General features: G+C 41.7%; 1 protein-coding gene across 1 annotated transcript; it reads right to left on the bottom strand.

Moving 5' to 3' along the window:
• Positions 1–10,187: 10,187 nt before the first annotated feature.
• Positions 10,188–16,966, bottom strand: LOC105892942 (26S proteasome regulatory subunit 4-like). Its single transcript, XM_031581784.2, has 11 exons — positions 16,769–16,966; positions 15,839–15,892; positions 15,628–15,724; positions 15,423–15,547; positions 14,684–14,869; positions 14,295–14,423; positions 14,005–14,101; positions 11,713–11,902; positions 11,273–11,424; positions 10,984–11,138; positions 10,188–10,502 (listed from the first exon to the last, which is right to left on the bottom strand). The coding sequence occupies exons 1-11, from the start codon at positions 16,949–16,951 to the stop codon at positions 10,368–10,370; spliced, it is 1,503 nt and encodes a 500-aa protein (XP_031437644.1). The 5' UTR covers positions 16,952–16,966; the 3' UTR covers positions 10,188–10,367.
• Between the last annotated feature and the right edge of the window lie 1,515 nt (positions 16,967–18,481).

Here is an 18,481-nt window from a genome sequence, read left to right as displayed (position 1 = left end):
TGCAATATTATACAGAATGTACTGGCAGCCATTATTGGCTATAGTAGACCCGCATTGCACCAGGCAATGGTAGGCTGCTTACTGGGAATCTTATCAATCCATACAAATAAAAAATATTGTAGACTTCACAAAGTAGACGTGATTTTGCCGTTGCTTCGGCCTATGTTTTCTTATGGCATGGGCTACTGTGATAACGTCCCTTACTTCTCTAGTTTGCATCATGTCTCACCCGACTCCTTTTCGTTTGCGAATCACTGTCAAGGTTTATCGCTATAGGGTGTGCAACAGTTCCAGTGGTTGGTGTGCTCTGCGACTTATTTAAGAGATTGAACTGCATTTAGAACTTATAATAAGTGGACTTGGCTATCTTTTTGTCGGACTGATCATTGTTGCGTAAATCTAACCTAGAGAAAGACGCTTGTTAAATATTTTGTTTGATGTTATCCATGTTCAAAATATTATATTTATTTGCTTGCAGAATTGTATGTCTTATGTGCAGTGCGACTTGTGAAACAGTTAACTTGCTTTACTTTGCATAGTGCTGCCTCTGCTGTCTGTTTTGCAAAACTGCATAATGTAATGGTTAGTAAACCCTTTCAGTAGGCTTCGACTTTTTTAACTACTTAAAACAGTTTGACTATGTATTAATGCTAATATCTTTTGTATATGTATACAGGCTTATAGCAAACCGTTTCCTAGTCTTTGTATCATATAATCATGCTTGTATGCTAACACCTGTGCAAATCGAAAGTGAAAGCCAGAGGGACGGGTTCGTCCAGGTTTTATTGTCTTGTAAACATGCAGATATTATTTAGTTTTTTCTCACTTTTGCGAGAGCTCACAACGAAGGTAAGACTGTCTCGTACTAAATGTTTGCATACACAGTGCACACCGCAGTCAAAAGTCACATTGAACGCAAGCTGCTGGTTCTATGTGGCCGTCTGATGGATGTTTTTGCACAGCTATCGAGAAAACTTTTAGTGACTTAGCCATTGAGATCTCGAAATGCTTTATTGTTTGAACGAAACAGCTTATGCTAGAAGAAAAAGTCCACATGGCAATGATGTAAACTGAAAACAATAGGCAGCAGTCTTGATATTTTGAGTCACATAATCCAAATTGTGTGAAGAAAACAACATTTGACATGTTAGAGGTCACCATCCACGATAGCATTGGACATTACCATTATTTAAAAATGCTTACATTTGCTGTAAATTATATTTCATGTTGAATCTCAGGAAGAAATCCTATGCAATTCTCCACATTTTTTAATGATAGCTTTTAAAGAGGTTCTGTACACTTACCTCTCTTAATGCCATGATTAAGCCCTTGCTATCTATTCAGACGCAGGTTTGAACGATATTTAAGCACAAAGCACACCTTGTTTTTATCACACTGAACTGTCATAAGGACTTCAGGGCTCGTCTCATAGACAAGCTCCCATCTTGGATCAACAAAACTAGGTTTGACTGTGATGTCATCCTTGCCTATTGTCCAATTGTCACACGAGCTTGGAATGACATTGAGGATGCACTACGGAAAATTCTTGGTAAGCCGTAGTACATATAGTAAAATAGTATTTTAATGCAGGCCTATATTTTTGGAATACGCTTCATTTAGATGCAGCGATAATTCATACCTTTTGGAAGTATTTGACCAGTGTCTCCCTCTCTCATTTCCTCCACAGACGCAAAGCCAGCTGTTTTGGTGGTGCTCTACCACACATTTGATCAAGACCTTATCGTGCCAGACACAAGATTTGTAAATAGGCCTGACATGATCACAGTGAATTGCCTTTTTCATGGACCGTTGAGGGGCCAACTTTTGACAAAGCTGTAGAAGATACCTTACGTTTCCTCAGAGAGCACAGTGGTGAAAGCTCCCTTGATTTTCAGTTCAAATTGGTAAATGTTATAATTTGTTGCATTGTCCTCACCCAGGGAAATTCTGAATTCTGGCAGCTAAATCTGTGACTTTTTGTTTGGGACGAGCTGCTTTTCCAGAACAAGGCAGGTGTTGCTCTCCTCACATCTCTACAGCTTTCCTCAGATACAATTCCCACATCAGAATGCCCGTGTCAATTCCCTTTAAAATGTTGTCAGCTGTCGTCATCTGGCTGGAAAACAAATTAACCTCAAGTAAGACACTAAATTGTTCAAGGGAGGTTTGAAAATGCATTTCAAACAAAGTAGAGGACATACCCCACAGATCTTGAAAAAGCACTGATCTTCACTGAGGAAGAAGGGCATTCCAAGTCAGATAACAGTTTGCTTGTTCTAGGTGGAATTATGAAAGGAGATTGCATATGCACAAAGACGTCACAAAGGATGTCTCATTTTGTTGAAATGCTCTCAGAGGAACCGAGGAGAGACTGAGTGTAAAACGCAGTTTTTTACAGTGATTGGAGAGGAAGTGAGGGAAAAGAGGGGAATCCTTCGCGGTAGAGTTTTCAATTGGAATGCCTGTCATATGGGCCAAGGTGGAAATTCCCCTCCTCTTTTTCACATCTGTCAGTCTACAATTCAGAAAAAGCCATAGCGGTTTATGAATGAAAACAGATTATCAGTCAAACCAAGAAAACAATTTCATGTGCTTGATTTGTCATCAAATACAATAACTTTAATGAAACATACTGTAGATGATTCTGTTCTGTCCAAATCTTGGGCAAGGCAGATGAAAATAGATACAATATGACTCCTGTTGTCAACCTATGAAAAGGAAACCCTGTATGTCCAGTATGTGAACCGTATGAGGGACACCCAGGTACAGTGCCCTCCAGAATTATTGGCACCCTTAGTGAATATGAGTAAACGAAGGCTATGAAAACGTTTCTTTGCTGTTTATCCTCTTGGTCTTTCACTCAAAATATTCACAAAAATAAAATTATTGAAAGAAAAAAAACAATTAACATTCAATATTTTTTTTTCTCCAAAACATGTGTGCCACAATTATTGGCACCCCTAGAAAATCTTATAATTAAAATCTAACTGAAGTATATTTCCAGTCATGTTTTACATTTTTAAGTTCACCTGTTTGATTAGGAACTCTTAAGTGGTCAACCATGACTTCCTGTTTCACTGGAGTATAACTATGAGGTGACACAGGCCAAATTCCCGTAGTCATTCATCATATGGGAAAGACCCAAGAACACAGTGACGATGTGCAACGAAAAGTTGTTAAGCTGCACAAATCAGGAAATGGATTTAAGAAAATCTCTAAACTGTTTAAAATACCCATTTCAACTATCACAGCAATAATTTAAAAGTTTTATTGGACAGGAGAGGTTAAGAATCAGCCTGGAAGAGGACGTGTGTGTACATTGACCCCACGCATCGTGAGGAGAATGGTTCGACTGGCAAAAGAATCTTCAAGGATCACAGCTGGAGAATTGCAGAAGTTAGTTGAGTCTTGGGGTCACAAAGTCTCCGAAACTACCATCAGACGCCACCTACATCACCACAAGTTATTTGGGAGGGTTACCAGAAAAAAGCCTTTGCTGTCAATCAACAACAAACTAAAGCGCCTACAGTTTGCCAAATGTTACTGGGACTTTCAATGGGACTGGGTTATATGGTCAGATGAGACCAAAATAGAGCTGTTTGGCAACAAACATCAAAGGTGGGTTTGGCGTAGACAGAAAGAGCCATACAGAAAAGCACCTCATACCCATTGTGAAGTATGGTGCCGGATCTTTGATGTTGTGGGGCTGTTTTTCTTCCAAAGGCCCTGGACATCTTGTTAGGATACATGGTGGTATCATGGACTCCATCAAATACCAGCAGATATTAAATGAAAACCTAACAGCCTCTGCCAGGAAGCTTAAAATGGGACCTTCCAGCAGGACAATGATCTGAAGCACACCTCAAAATCTACACAAAATTGGTTCACCGAACGCAGAATAAAGGTTTTGCCATGGCCATCCCAGTCCCCCGACCTAAACCCCATTGAAAATTTGTGGGATGAGCTGAAGAGGAGAGTCCACAAGCGTCGACCTCGGAATCTGAAGGATCTGGAGAGATACTGTATGGAGGAATGGTCTCAGATCCCGTGCCATGGGTTCACCAACCTCATCACGCATTATAGGTGAAGACTCTGAGAGCTGTTATCTTGGAAAATGGAGGATGCACAAAATATTAAATGAAGGTGTGCCAATAATTGTGGCACACGTATTTTTGAGAAAATAATATTTTTTTTCTTTTAATTATGTTACTTCAATTTAGAGTTAGATTTTTGTGAATATTTTGAAAGAAAGATCATGAGGATAAACAAACACATTTTTTTTTCGCATCTCGTTTTGCTCATTTTTACTAAAGGGTGCCAATAATTCTGGAGGGCACTGTAGGTTGACCCCTGTGTGAGGGACCCCAGAGATGGGGGATCCAATAGTGTGTGGGTCGCCCTGGAATGGGAGAAGTACAGTTGGAGGATGTGTGAGGGATGCCTGTGTGCGTGAAGCGCATGGGTGCGCTTCCCAAAGGGGAGTGCCATCGCTACAGATGAATATGTGCTTTGACTGCCATACCATTGAGCCTGGCTCTTGTGTGCAGGTGTGGTACCTTGTAGGCCCAGGTTCAAGACCAGGTGGGCTGACGGCTTTCTCCCTTTACTACACAAATATAAAACCAAATGGCTACAGGGGGGAATTGCAATAAGCACATTTATGTTTCAGGATCTGCACTGGTTATCTGCTCATTATTTCTACCCTGATTCCTCGCTATCTCCCAAATCAATTAGGACTATGCCCGCCAATTTCAGCCCCTGAAATGTACTACCATTTCAATTTTATGAAAAGGATGCGAACACAAACCCGTCTGAGGCATTTCATTCAATTATCACGAAATGTGATGTACATCATCTCTAGACTATCCAGACCAATTGTAAGAATATATACAGTTCCAACTCTCTTTCACAAATCAGTTGAGGAGTTAACAAGTAGCCTAGTTAATATAGTGCCCCCTACTGGACAATTCTAGTGGTATTTGGAAAGTGTCAAAAAAGAACAGAGGACACTACCAACTTTTATAATGCAAGAAGATATGGTTTATTTTCACAATGTAAGTAATGTGATCAAATACCTTTTTTCAAATAACACAAGGATGATAATTAAGGTGCTGCATTTGTCTTCACCATGGAGTTTATAGTGTGACGTGGCTCAAATAGGAATCTCTTATGGGAGGAACTCTTAATGACAGTCACAAAGACGGTGGACAGATAATGTTAACTAACACTAGAGATTAACACCGGAATTAAACAGCACAACACACAGACGAAATGATAAACAGTCACACACTAACATTAGACACAAGAGGGAAACACAACTGAAGTATCTTGGGGAAAACAACCTAGCGGAATGTCACTCTTTCACCTGAGGCATGCTGGGAAACCCGAGCACACTACAGTATGGTGTCTTCTAGTCTTCAGACTACTACACTACCACACTACAGTATGGTGTCTTCTAGTCTTCAGACTACTACACTACCACACTACAGTATGGTGTCTTCTAGTCTTCAGACTACTACACTACCACACTACAGTATGATGACTTCTTGTCTTCAGACTTCTACACTACCACACTACAGTATGGTGACTTCTTGTCTTCAGACTACTACACTACCACACTACAGTATGGTGACTTCTTGTCTTCAGACTACTACACTACCACACTACAGTATGGTGTCTTCTAGTCTTCAGACTACTACACTACCACACTACAGTATGGTGACTTCTTGTCTTCAGACTACTACACTACCACACTACAGTATGGTGACTTCTTGTCTTCAGACTACTACACTACAACACTACAGTATGGTGTCTTCTAGTCTTCAGACTAGAAGAGTGTATGGTGACTGTTGGTCTGTCTTCTTATTGACAAGATAAGCCCACAAGGAAAGACAGCTCTGTCACATCAAAATTAAATGGTGCTAGTGCAGTGTTTCCCAAACGTTTTACAGTCCCGTACCCCTTTAGACATTCAATCTCCAGATACGTACCCCACCCCACAGTCTCACACCGGACTTGAACTCTCGATCTTGGGCATGGTAGGTAGGCAGGCGTGCCAATGGGCCCCTGGGCGCTAACGTCTGTCACTAGGACGTCTCTTAAGGTGTCGAGAACTACACAGTCTCATACTCATGTACGGAAACTGTGTTACCCCTTGAACACTACACAGCCCCAACCCCACACCAACACACACATACATACACACGTGGTTAATTGACCCCAGCACCCACAACTCAGTCCCCGATACAGTGGAGAGTCGATGAGGATCGGTTGCCCCCAGCATCAGCATTAGCCAAGGCGAAGGTGAAGGCCCGTGGAACACTGGAGAGCAGGAAAACCGTCCTTCCAGAAGCGACAAAAGTTCCTGAAGTGTTGGGGAGACACCTAGGACTGGTCGCCCCCAGCACCCCCACACCAGTGGAAAAGTGGAGGGCAAGAGGACACAGTTCCATCAGAAACATCAACAGTCTTTGAAGCGGTAGGGCCGGGAAATGATGGCTGCCTGAGGGGTGACGATGGACGGTGTGCGCTGGAACCATCAGGCCATCTTTCGCGGGCTTTGTTTCCTGCCAGGTCAGCCCCTACAAACGACAACGGGTGTGCTCAATGGTCTGCAATATTTTTAGCATTGCCAAAGGGGGGCCTGCCATAAGAGGCTTGGGAGCCACTGAATTAGACTAATTAGTCTACTTTCTAAAAGACCATTTTGCCATCCGTTATTGAATCAAGCTAGAATCCGTGATTCGAATCCAATACACTTTTTGTCAAATTCAGCAAACTGCTCCTCACAGCTATCAGTTCTGTGTGTGCACTCAACAAAAGTCCTGCATCTACAAATGGGAAACAAACAAAGTGTCTTGAACCAAGCCATACACAATTACAGCCACTCAATACATTCCTTCAGGATGGAAGGGAAGGTTGTAATTTGATTGGCTGTTGACCTCAAATATCACCTTTCACCAGAATCATGGACTGAACTTGTCTTCACTACCGGTAGTATGAACATAAGTGAACACGCCCCTTAAATTTCATTGTCTTTTAAATCAGATTGTTTGTATTTGGCTTCAGCCTGTATAACCTTATAATCTCTGTTTCGTTTTATAGAAGGGCAAGGCTATCATTCTGCTGGTGTCTCGCAACACCTTTGAATAAGACTATGTTATGCCAGACAGGGAATTTGTGAACTCAGAAGACTTATATTGACATCCTATTCCACATAACCGAGGGACTTACTGAGTCATTAAGCACTAAAATAAAAGGAACAGATCCTCTAATAGAACTTGGGGCTGAGTGTTCTTCCTCACCAGCACCACCCAAGATTGACAACAGAGCGTGGTTGTCGTGGTGATGAATGATTCTATTAGTTATTATATTGGGAATTCTGAAAGGAACACGTGTGATATGAAAGAAAGGGATCTGGTGTACAGTGCACAGTGAGACCTACAGTGAAGTAGAGTGCAGCTCTCCCGGCTTTTGGTTGTTATTGCTAATGAAATAATATATATTCTAACGAAAAGTTTTACTAGCATGCAAAGACTCGTCTGATTAAACTTGTATTCTGAGATGCCCTGAGATTTAGGCGTAAGTGCTGTTCATGCTTTGAATAACCAGTGCCATGTCTACACATTTTAGTAACAACAACAATGAAACTACATCTACTAATATTGTTAAACTCTTTGTGTAGTACACCATGCTTTTAACCATTCAGTGGTCCATCTACAGTACACTGTCAAATAATAAACATGACATGCATTCAATGAACAATAATCATAATGTTAAAATATTCTCTTGGTGAGCCTTCCCAAGGTTTTACTGCTAAATATTCATTAATGCAAAAGATACATTAAACAAGACGTTTCTATTTTGTAACCGTTTGAAAACATCAAGCCACATCAAATCACATTACATGATTGAAATAAAAGGCAAATAGATGGCTGGCATAAGGTGACTCAAACATGGACACCTGGCTCTTTGGACCTTCTTATGAATGCCTTAGGTTAGAAAGAATGCCTGTTCAAATCACTTTAGGGCAGAAATGCCTGTTGGTATGCAGGCCTCACCTGATTAAACATTCTGGAGACTGTGTCTAGGGGGATCAATGCTCTTTTGATGGCCTTTATCGATCACAAGAAAGAGGTGAAAGTCTAGAAGCGCTTGCATTCAGTCAAGTTATAATTTTTTACTCTCCTCAGCCCCAATCAAACATATATGCCACGTTTCTAAGTTGATTGCATGTTTCTGTCAGTGATGTGGTGTGTTGTAAACTCGAACCAACTCCCCGACGGATAACACTGTGGTGTAATGGTCAACACCAAGTCACCCCAGATCTCAACTGACAGTGATTTCAGTTAACGTTAATTTTCCCAAGTCATTCCACGACAGAGCATTAATTAAGATTAAATAATTCATGCCGTTTTCACAAAGTAATGAATGTTCCACTCAGTTCCCTATAAGACAAAGGTTTGAAAAAACTGATTTGTCTGCACAGTCACTTGTTTATTTTTTCCAGTCAAGGAGCTAATTTCTTGCTCAATAGATGAGACTATGTGAGGTGTTGTATTCTCAGCCCTTACAAAGGTTGTTCTCGGTCCAAACCTATCCTACTTATCTGCACTTTGGCCCAACAATGGCCCCCTCTCACTGCGGCAGTTACCCCCCCCCCCCCCCCCCCCCCCCCCCCCCCCCCCCCCCCCCACTGCCAACTGACTTTATTTGATGAAAACCATTGATTAGTGTCTCATCTTTGAAAAAAAGGACTAGACTGAGATATCTTTGTAATAATACAAGTGCATCAAGCACAATGTAAAGGATTTGATTACTTTATTCTGGGCCTGCTGACTTATGCAAATGAACACCACATACAGTAATGTTTCATTACCTCTCTCTTTCTCACACACACTCACAAACACACCCACATACATACACACAAATACAAACACACACACACACACACACACAAATACACACACAGGGTGCCAATGCAGTGCTGCTGGTGTACTACCTTTTCTGCCCTTCCTCCACTGGAGTGCTTACTTGACGCGGCTAGATGCCGTGACTGATTTGTGATTTAATTTTGATGCCAAATGGGCAGGGCCGCAGCATTTTTCACTGCGGACCAAAGCAGAGCAAAGAGTCAGTGCTTTCTGCTGAGTGGAGACTTACCTAGCATCCATCAGGAGGAATTAAATCAATGTTGCTTTTTCACCTAGTGCATTTATGCTTTAGACTAAGAGCTCAGGGCCTGTACCGCTAAATAAGGACAGAGGTTGACCTGTTCAGAACTGCCAAACTCTGGAGAATGCTAGAATTACTATTTGGTGAGAGGTACATATTTTTGGGACCAACTATGAAATCTGTACTAAGTCTCAAACAACACGCTGCCAGACAGCTAGTATGATCACAATAGTGCTGTGTAGATTGTGAGTACTGAATGTGTATGTGTTGTGCTAGTATGATCACAATAGTGCTGTGTAGATTGTGAGTCCTGTATGTGTTGTGCTATTATGATCAAAATAGTGCTGTGTAGATTGTGAGTATTGAAGTTAAAATGATTTGATAGTGCTCAGTAGTGCAGGCAAGTAGCACTCTAATGAGAGCAAGAAACAAAATAAATCTCCAAGACTGGGACCAGCTTGCCCCTGCAGGCAATTCCTGTTACTAGGACTTTTAATTCACTGTTTGCTGAGGATGAAAAAAAATACATTTGTCTTTAAAGGTTACATTTTACAGTGGAAGTCGTGTGGCTGTGGATAACTATCGTGCAGCAATATGGTGGGCGAATGCCGATGCAACATTTTCTCCACGGATACATGCAGTTGTAAGACAAGTTTAGATGTCTGTTGTCTGTGGAAATTCTCCCATGTCTCTGTGGCATTAGCCACCTCCTCACATTCAACTTTGAGAGCTTCAGACAGAGGGAAAAGACCAGGCCAACTTTAGAAGGGAAAAATTAGTTAGGCAGTGATTAGCTGTGGTTACAGGGCTGAATGTGGTGTTTAATAATGCACAGGTCATTATAGAGTGGAGGTATGGAACGATACAGAGTTAATTAAACACACTTTCCTTGTCACCTCAAAATCATTTGGGGAAGCTGGCAATAATTCAGTGTAGACATTTGTGTGCGTTTATAAAGTGTAAAAATGATTTCCACAAAAGCATAATAGTAATAATACAGCCAACAACTCTCGCTGTTTATTCAGGCATTTATTTCATTATATATAACAATGGGAGATAAAAACAGGAAGCCAAAAACTATGTGTATACAAAATAACAAAACCGGTCCATTCAGTGGAAACAATGCATTTCCCCCCTCTCGCTCACACTGCAACAGGGGAGAGGGTGCTGGGGGCTGGAACACAACTGTGTGGTTAGAGGTAAAGCCCCTCTGGTGTGCCCTCTTGCTTCTTGTACAGGACGTTCTCTTTGGACTTCTTGAAGTCCTCGTTGGTGACCTTCATCCTGCGCTCCCGAAGAGCCATGAGCCCAGCCTCAGTACAGATGGCCTGGAGAGGGGAGAGAAGAGAGAGAGAGATAGAAAGAGGGAGAGAGAAAAACAAAGAAGAGTGAGAGAAAAGGAGAGAAAGGAAGAAGAGACAAGAGAGGAGAGAGAGAGAGAGGGAGAGAGAAAGAGAATGTGTGTTTCGGGGTGGGGGAAGGAGGAAAGAAAAGATAAGTTTACATATAGAGCCACAATTTGAGATGAAGATACTGCTGAAAATAACATATAACATATCAGAGATTTTGTATTACAGATTGGTGAGGTATAATATATCGCATATGTCCTAGCTGTCACTGTAAAAAAAACACTGTGATATTACACTTTGCAAGCTTTTGCGTGCCAACTCTGCCACAAGAGGGCTGCAGACACATTCTCATCTAACTTCAGGAGAAACCATTCGCAGGCCTGGAAACGTAATGTGCAATTTGGACATATATATACACACCTGTAGCTGCCACACATGAACATGGTTCTTTCCCCTTTACCTTAATGTCAGCCCCGGAGAGGTCGTCTTTGGCCAAGATGAGCTCGTCTAGGGTCACGTCGTCGGCCACGGTCATCCTGCTGGTGTGAATACTGAAGATGCGCCTCTTGGTTTTCTCGTCGGGCAGGGGGAACTCGATCTTGCGATCAATCCGTCCTGGAAATAGCCATGCAGTGGGGAAGAGTGAGTCAGTGAGAGAGATGCTGCTGCTGCTGAGATATAGATTAATGACATCCATCACTGATCTGTAGTATTGAGCTGCAGCTGCAGTACTGTGTGCAGGAGCTCACCTGGCCTGATGAGGGCAGGGTCCAGGGTCTCGATCCTGTTGGTGGCCATGATGACCTTGACGTCTCCTCTGGAGTCAAATCCGTCCAGCTGGTTGAGAAGCTCCAACATGGTCCTCTGGATCTCTCTCTCACCTCCAGAGTTGGAGTCATATCTTCAGAAGAACATAACACACAGATCAAACCACAGTAAGTAATCAGTCTAGCAGGGAAAAAAAACGTACCAAAAACAAAGAAAACTTTATTATATTAAATAATGTACTCATGCCCAGTGAATACTATATAAATGTTCAGAACAATGATCTAGCTAAAGACGGGACATAGCTTTATTAGTGATTAATTAATTAAAAGGGAAAAATGTATGGATGGTGGGTGAAATATCCTAACAGAGAAGTCTACATATGTCGACCGGGACATATTGGACCTTTAAAATGTTTAATCACCTCTTGGTGCCAATAGCATCGATCTCGTCGATGAAGACAATAGACGGGGCGTGTTCCTCCGCCACCCTGAAGAGCTCTCGCACCAGCTTGGGTCCGTCACCCAGGTACTTCTGGATCAGCTCGGAGCCCACCACACGCAGGAACGTAGCCGACGTCTGGTTGGCCACAGCCTTGGCCAGAAGCGTCTTTCCTTTAACCCACAGAAGAAAGTCAACACATGTTGCTATATATATATATATACATACACACACACACACACACACACACACACACACACACTACAAAGTATATAGCAGTGCTGTGGATTGGGAGTACTGGCCAAATTACCTTTAACCCACAGAGCAAAGTTAGCACATAATATTTTTCCAATCTACTTAGCACTATTGTAGAGTATAAGCCAAATGCAGATGCAGATCATTCACTCTTCAGCAAGTTTTACAGTAACAGTGTACAAATACTATTCTTTAAAGCCTTGGTTAAAATATCATATATTGAAACATTTTGATGTGAACAATGATATAAAAAAAAAACACCACTTTTGTAAGGTAAGTATCACGTGTTACACCTTTTCAATTTCTGTTCCTTGTCTTTGGATGTTTCATCATGATCTTTGTTTACTTGTCTAACCGTGTGTTTCTTGTGTTTACTTGTTTAACTGTGTGTTTCTGGTGTTCGTTGTATCTCAGTTCACGCTCCTTGTTTTATTTCCTGGTTTCTTTGTTCCTATTTATTGAATCATTGGTTTAACCTGTGTCTTGTTTTCTTAACTTTTGTGAGATTTTCTTCCGATCTTGGTCTGTCATTGTTCGTGGTTTCAAGTGGTTTTGTGTTTTCACACTTTGGGCCTCATTTACTAACATTGCGACCGCAGCTTAATCTGCGCCTTTGCCAAACCGCAAATAACGAATGGTATTTTGCATCCTATTTATCAAACAAGAACCCTCGTCGCGTCATCTGCGCCTAACACCGCCCATTAGTGTTATTTAGCGCTCCGCGAAAATAGGGAAGAAAGAGCCTGTGTTCCACCGTGGATGATGAGCTAAAATTAGAATTAGAGCTTTTGGTTCACGAGGTTACAGCAAACTAACCCAGGTAAATATAGAAACTCATAAATATTTCTCCGTTTAGCCCTTCCGTCCACATTAAATGTTGTGATCACTTTGAATTCAAGACTGTCTTTTATTGGTGAGCTGATTTGGGGAAATTAAACTTTTCAGCGAACATTGAGTGTCTGGGTTGCTATGGTTACCCCTCAGGGTGCCTGTGCAGCTTCATATTAACGAGTTTATGTTCACAAGAAAGTTCATATTCACACATATTAACATGAGTTAATCACACACAGGCAACTGCAAACTGTTAAGATGGGTCTCTAAGCTAGAGATAGCTAGGATAGTTAATATCCAGGTTAACTGCTCCATAGCATCCCGTTAAATAGTCTGGTAGGAATACACGACACCCCTTACTTTAAAACGGCGTATTCCAACACTGAAAACCATGCTTTTCAAAAACGCTGCCCTAGGCAGATACATTTGAAAACTGTAGTTGTAGGTTGCCATGGCACTGGGGGTAGCTTGCGCTTGAGAGGCTATAACATCAAAATAAACATGGAAGGTGAAATGAATATGCTGCTCTGTCTCTACAATTTACTTACCGGTAGTTTAGTTAGTGTACTTCGAGTACAAGTACTTTTCCTGAATAGATACGCGTCACTCCTACGCAGAAGGTGTGCACTCGGTGTGCTTGAACTATGCAATACCGTTTAAACCATACAATGAACGGCGATTCTGGGTAAGACGTGGCCGAACTTTTCCCGAACAGCTAGCTGGTGGGACAGTTTGTAATTCTATTTGTTTGTATGCCTATATTAAATGATATATCAAATATAAACATTTTTCAAATTTCTCGCAGGCACATAGTTTTAATTTAGCAGCTGATATGTCATGCTAAAACACCTCTTGTTTCGTTACTAATACATAATTAGGCGCACTTTACGCATCTCCTCCCATCTCTTTGAGACGAACACCCACTTTCCCACACCCACTTCCTAGCAGCGGTAATCTGCGCTTTTACTCAGATGCGCCTCCTTTGGAAATAGGGTTTTATGTCTTTACCCGCTATTTTACGCCTGAAATGGGCGCAATCCTGTTAGTAAATGAGGCCCTTTGTGCTTTGCGCATTCTGTTCTTGTTTAAAACCCTCGTTGGGAGTACAGAATCCTCATTTTGATTTCAATCTGTGTTTTGATGTGCATTCATTCGAAGCACGACAGAAAGAGATTTAAGCATAACCCACCTGTTCCTGGTGCCCCGTAGAGAATGACACCTTTGGGAGGTTTAATTCCCATCTCCTCATAGTACTCCGGGTGTGTCAGAGGCAGCTCCACTGATTCCTGTGAACAGTTGGACATATTAGTTTCCCAAACGTTTGAGTGGGAAAAAACAAGACCCCATAACCCTAAAGTTGGGGAAAGACTGGATTACTTTTCCTATTTACCAATGTTACACACACACACACACACACACACACACACACACACACACACACACACACACACACACACACACACACACACACACACACACCTTAATCTCCTGGATCTGACTGTCCAGTCCTCCAATGTCAGCATAGGTTTCTTGAGGAGCCTTCTCCACTTTCATCACGGTGACCAATGGATCGGTGTCATCCATCAACACCCCGATGACGGCATGAACCTGTTGACCAAGAGAAGATGAAATCTCACGCCAAGGATAACTACTCTAACCGTCTGTTTGTTGTGTGCTCTTATAAAAAAAAAGTTCTGTGTTCACAGGCCTAGCTCGATAAATGGGGTTATAAACAATTCCATCTAATCAACACATTGTTTCAGGAGCAAAGGGGGGAGGGGTGTAATTTGATTGGCTGTTGAGCTCAAATATCAACAACCTTTCACCAGAATAGCAGATTACATCTTTACTTGTGATAAAGTTTGCACCTTGTGATTGAGGAGGACGGAGCACCCTGGCTCTAGAAGGTCCTTATCCACGAAGGACAGGATGCTGACGTAGTGCTCCGAGCCCACAGAGGTGGACACGATGGCGTGGTTGTCGTCGATAATCTCCTCCAGAGTTCCCACCGACATGGGGGTTCCCCTCAGGTCATCGACCTTTGACCTTTCCTCCTAGGGGGAAAGACACATGATGGGGTTGGGAGTGGGTCTGGAAGAAGTTCACATCTGGGGAACATTCACTGAGATTTTCATAATATACTGCACTGAGGGCTAACACCAAAGAAAGATGGCTTTCCCTCTAAAGGTGCCTTCAGACTGTGAGATTTCACCAATCTTATAAGTATATGGCCATCTTTAAACCTCAATGTGTGACGTAGGACCACCGTTTTGGAGCCATGACCAAAGACATTACCACGTTTCTTTCACGGTGGTCATCTTTCGTCTAGGACAGCCGAAAATCACACAGTGTACACCAGGCTTAAAACATATAGCTAGGCAAAAACCCACTAACAACTACTTTGTGTCAGATTGAATCAGTACCTCTACTTTGAACTACATCTTCTTGAAACGATGGACTGTTGGTTTGGATATTTCAAACACACAAAACCCACTAATCACCCCCATCCCAGATTAAAACCAAATACCCACAATGGTTGCCTCCTACCATATGGTGCCATATGAAGCTCCATGTGACTACCTATTTAACTAATAGGCTAACACGTACTTCTTGTTTCTCCTCCAGAGGCCTCATCTGCTCCTGATTCCTGATGAACTCCTCCTCCATCAGCAGATAGTCTTTAATCCGCTCCTGCTTCAGGAGCTTCAGCCTGCATTGGGTGTGTGGCGTGACTGAAAAGGCCACAGACACAAGAGGTCATTTACAGGGGCAACATAAACAGCTGAATATACTATTAGGGGCCATGTCTTACTCAGAGGTAGCTTGCTAGCAGCATCAGGCCCCTTCGACTTCCTCTTCCTCTTCCCTACTCTGGTAGGAATGGGAGGCTCATATTTCTTCTTCTTATCCTGTCACGGAAAGACAATACAACATACATCCTGGATGTTTATTTTTGTTTGTTTGTATTAAGAAAAATAAATACTGAAATGGACTGGGTTGGAATAACAAACTGGCCTGATTACCTTATCGTCCTTTTTTCCACCTCCAGGACCATGGCCTCCACTTTGGTTTTGTCCCTGTAACGATAGGAGAGGGATTGTGTAAATTAATCACAAAATACTCGGTATACTATACGGTAGTATAGTAGTATAGTATAACGTCAGTTGTATTTCTCTCCTGTCTTGCCATGAAGTACTTATACACACACACACACACACACTTGTCAATGCTCTAGATTAGTAATCTGCAAGCGTTATTCCTAATCTAACATTACACATCTACTTTTGACATTTCACATATGCCGCACAAGTGCAGACAGGCTGCTAGCTCTTAATTGGAAAATTGCAGTGGGTCGACTACTTTTTTGCTCCCTGAATTGAATTCAAACTGAATGTAAAAACATCGAGGTGATGACCTACTTACTTATCCTTTCACATTACGTCAATAGCCATCTCATAATGCAATACCACTTACTTTGCTTATTTTATAGTACAATAATAACCAACAGTAACCGAACAACTTTCTAGACAATCAAACTATGGAGCCAGCTTCAACTCAGGCTAGAAAAGCTAGATAACGTTAACATAACGTTTTTAGCTACTTTGCCAGCAAACAAATGCAAAAAGCCATGGCCTGTTACCAATTTAATTGTAAACGTATCAAAAATATATGCTACAACATTAGGTTTATCCAAAACAACGTTGTAAGAGAAAAACTGTTTCACATAAGCTGACGTTATGGTCTCTTCGGTGAATTAATGTTAGCTGCTATTATGCTATTGCTATTGGATCCCACAGATTTATACAACATGACTCAGCCATCCCATTTGTTTGACTGGGTTGTTTTGACCTGGATTTGTCATAAACGTGTCATAACGACAAACTTTTTATCATACAGTGTTTCGTTATAAAACATATACATTCCACTCACAAAGAAAATGCTTGCTCACTTACCATTGCGTCCCGTCTCTTAAAATTTACGTCAAAGTACGGGTAGTAGTTGTAGACAAACCAAGCGCTCAAAGGTAGTTTCGCTTGTTCAATGATGATACGCTTATATGGTGTGGCTAACAAAAACAACAAAATAGCAACATCTTGTGACATTTCTTCAATTATATAGCCTTGTTTAGCCGTCATTTTTGTAGGTCTGATTGTGTTATAGATTTACCATAAGACAGAGAGAGAGAGAGAGAGAGAGAGAGAGAGAGAGAGAGGGTGTTTTCATCCATTTGTGATTTGGGCTCATTTTCTATTCTGCTATTTACATTTATATACAACAGTCTATACAAAAGTATCATTAATTATCCCTCCTCTTATTCAATGTTAAAATTCTTACATAAGCTAAAACACCTTCCTTCAAATGTGAACTACCTGGTGATTTTTTTTTTTAGATGAACGAGTGTCAGGGAGGTTTCCTAATTTACTCTCTCTATCACTTTGTAAGGACTGAGGACTGTGCTGCATTTTTTCATAAAGGCTGATGTGTTATGAACTGATGAACTGCATGCACAGCTGCACTAATATGATGGGAATAAAAGGAGTCGTGACCCTTCGCCAGCTCCACAAACACCTCACAGCTGCTGAATACTGAACAGTTTGAGTTCAAACTCCACAACTCCTCACAGCTGCTGGTCCCTGAACAGTTTGAGTTCACACTCCACAACTCCTCCCAGCTGTTGGTTTGGTTTGCTCAAAGCTCAAACTCCATGCGTTCAGATGAGCCATGGCCCCATCCTACAACTCTATTGCGACTCTGATGCAGTGTTTCTCTGTGCCAGCTGGTTTCGTGTCTGCCTACTGTAAAAGTGTGACTGTCGCCATGACAACTTTGCAACACGATGCGCTAATGAGATTGATTATATATTGTTTTTGTCAGTGGTGGCTGAAGACTGTTATTGTCAGGCAATTATTATGATATAAATATCTGCACATAATGTGCCTGTTCAGCGCACTGCTATCTCGTAAAGATGCAACACATAGTTCTTTTCCCTGTCAGAACAAAAATATTTCTAGACTTACAAAGTAATGTATTTTTTCTTCTGCTGTTGTTAACCCTTAGCCTGGGTACCAGACGAATTTAGCCCCGCCCACAATATTTGAGGTCGGGAAGTTCGGTCTGGCATTGCTCCGTTGAGGAGGAATTATGCCCGACCAGAAGCTGTACAGACCAATCAAATTGTCAGGGCGGGCTTTATACGATGATGGACAGATGATCAACAGTAACGTAATCAACCACGTCACCAAAGAGCTTGGGTTGAATTCGTTTTCAAAAAACATGGCTGCCGCTGGAGAGCTGAGATGTTTAGATTGGAGTCTGTTTTAGAAGGCATCGACAGCGCATTCATTTTGAAAGAGGAACAGAGAAACGCGATCAAGGCATTTGTCGACCGAAAAGATGTTTTTGCCGTCATTCCTACGGGATTCGGTAAAAGTTTAATTTATCAGCTGGCACTGATGGTCTACGTTATGGTCATACTACGTTGCTCTGATTGGTTGTATGTATATCCAATTGAGCGAAGAGGCATTTTTTTCCTGGTTCGGTTGAAACACGCCCCATAATCACAGCCTAATGGAGCAGTATCAGACTCATATTCTGACTAGAATTATGAGTATGACAACATCAGGCTAGTTAACCCTCCTATTACCTTCAAATTTACTAACATCTTT

This window comes from Clupea harengus, chromosome 15 (genome assembly GCF_900700415.2).
Source record: "Clupea harengus chromosome 15, Ch_v2.0.2, whole genome shotgun sequence".
In the NCBI taxonomy this organism is placed as follows: Eukaryota; Metazoa; Chordata; class Actinopteri; order Clupeiformes; family Clupeidae; genus Clupea; species Clupea harengus.
The sequence above is the reverse complement of the archived record's forward strand: the minus strand, read 5'-3'. Positions and strand labels throughout refer to the sequence as shown.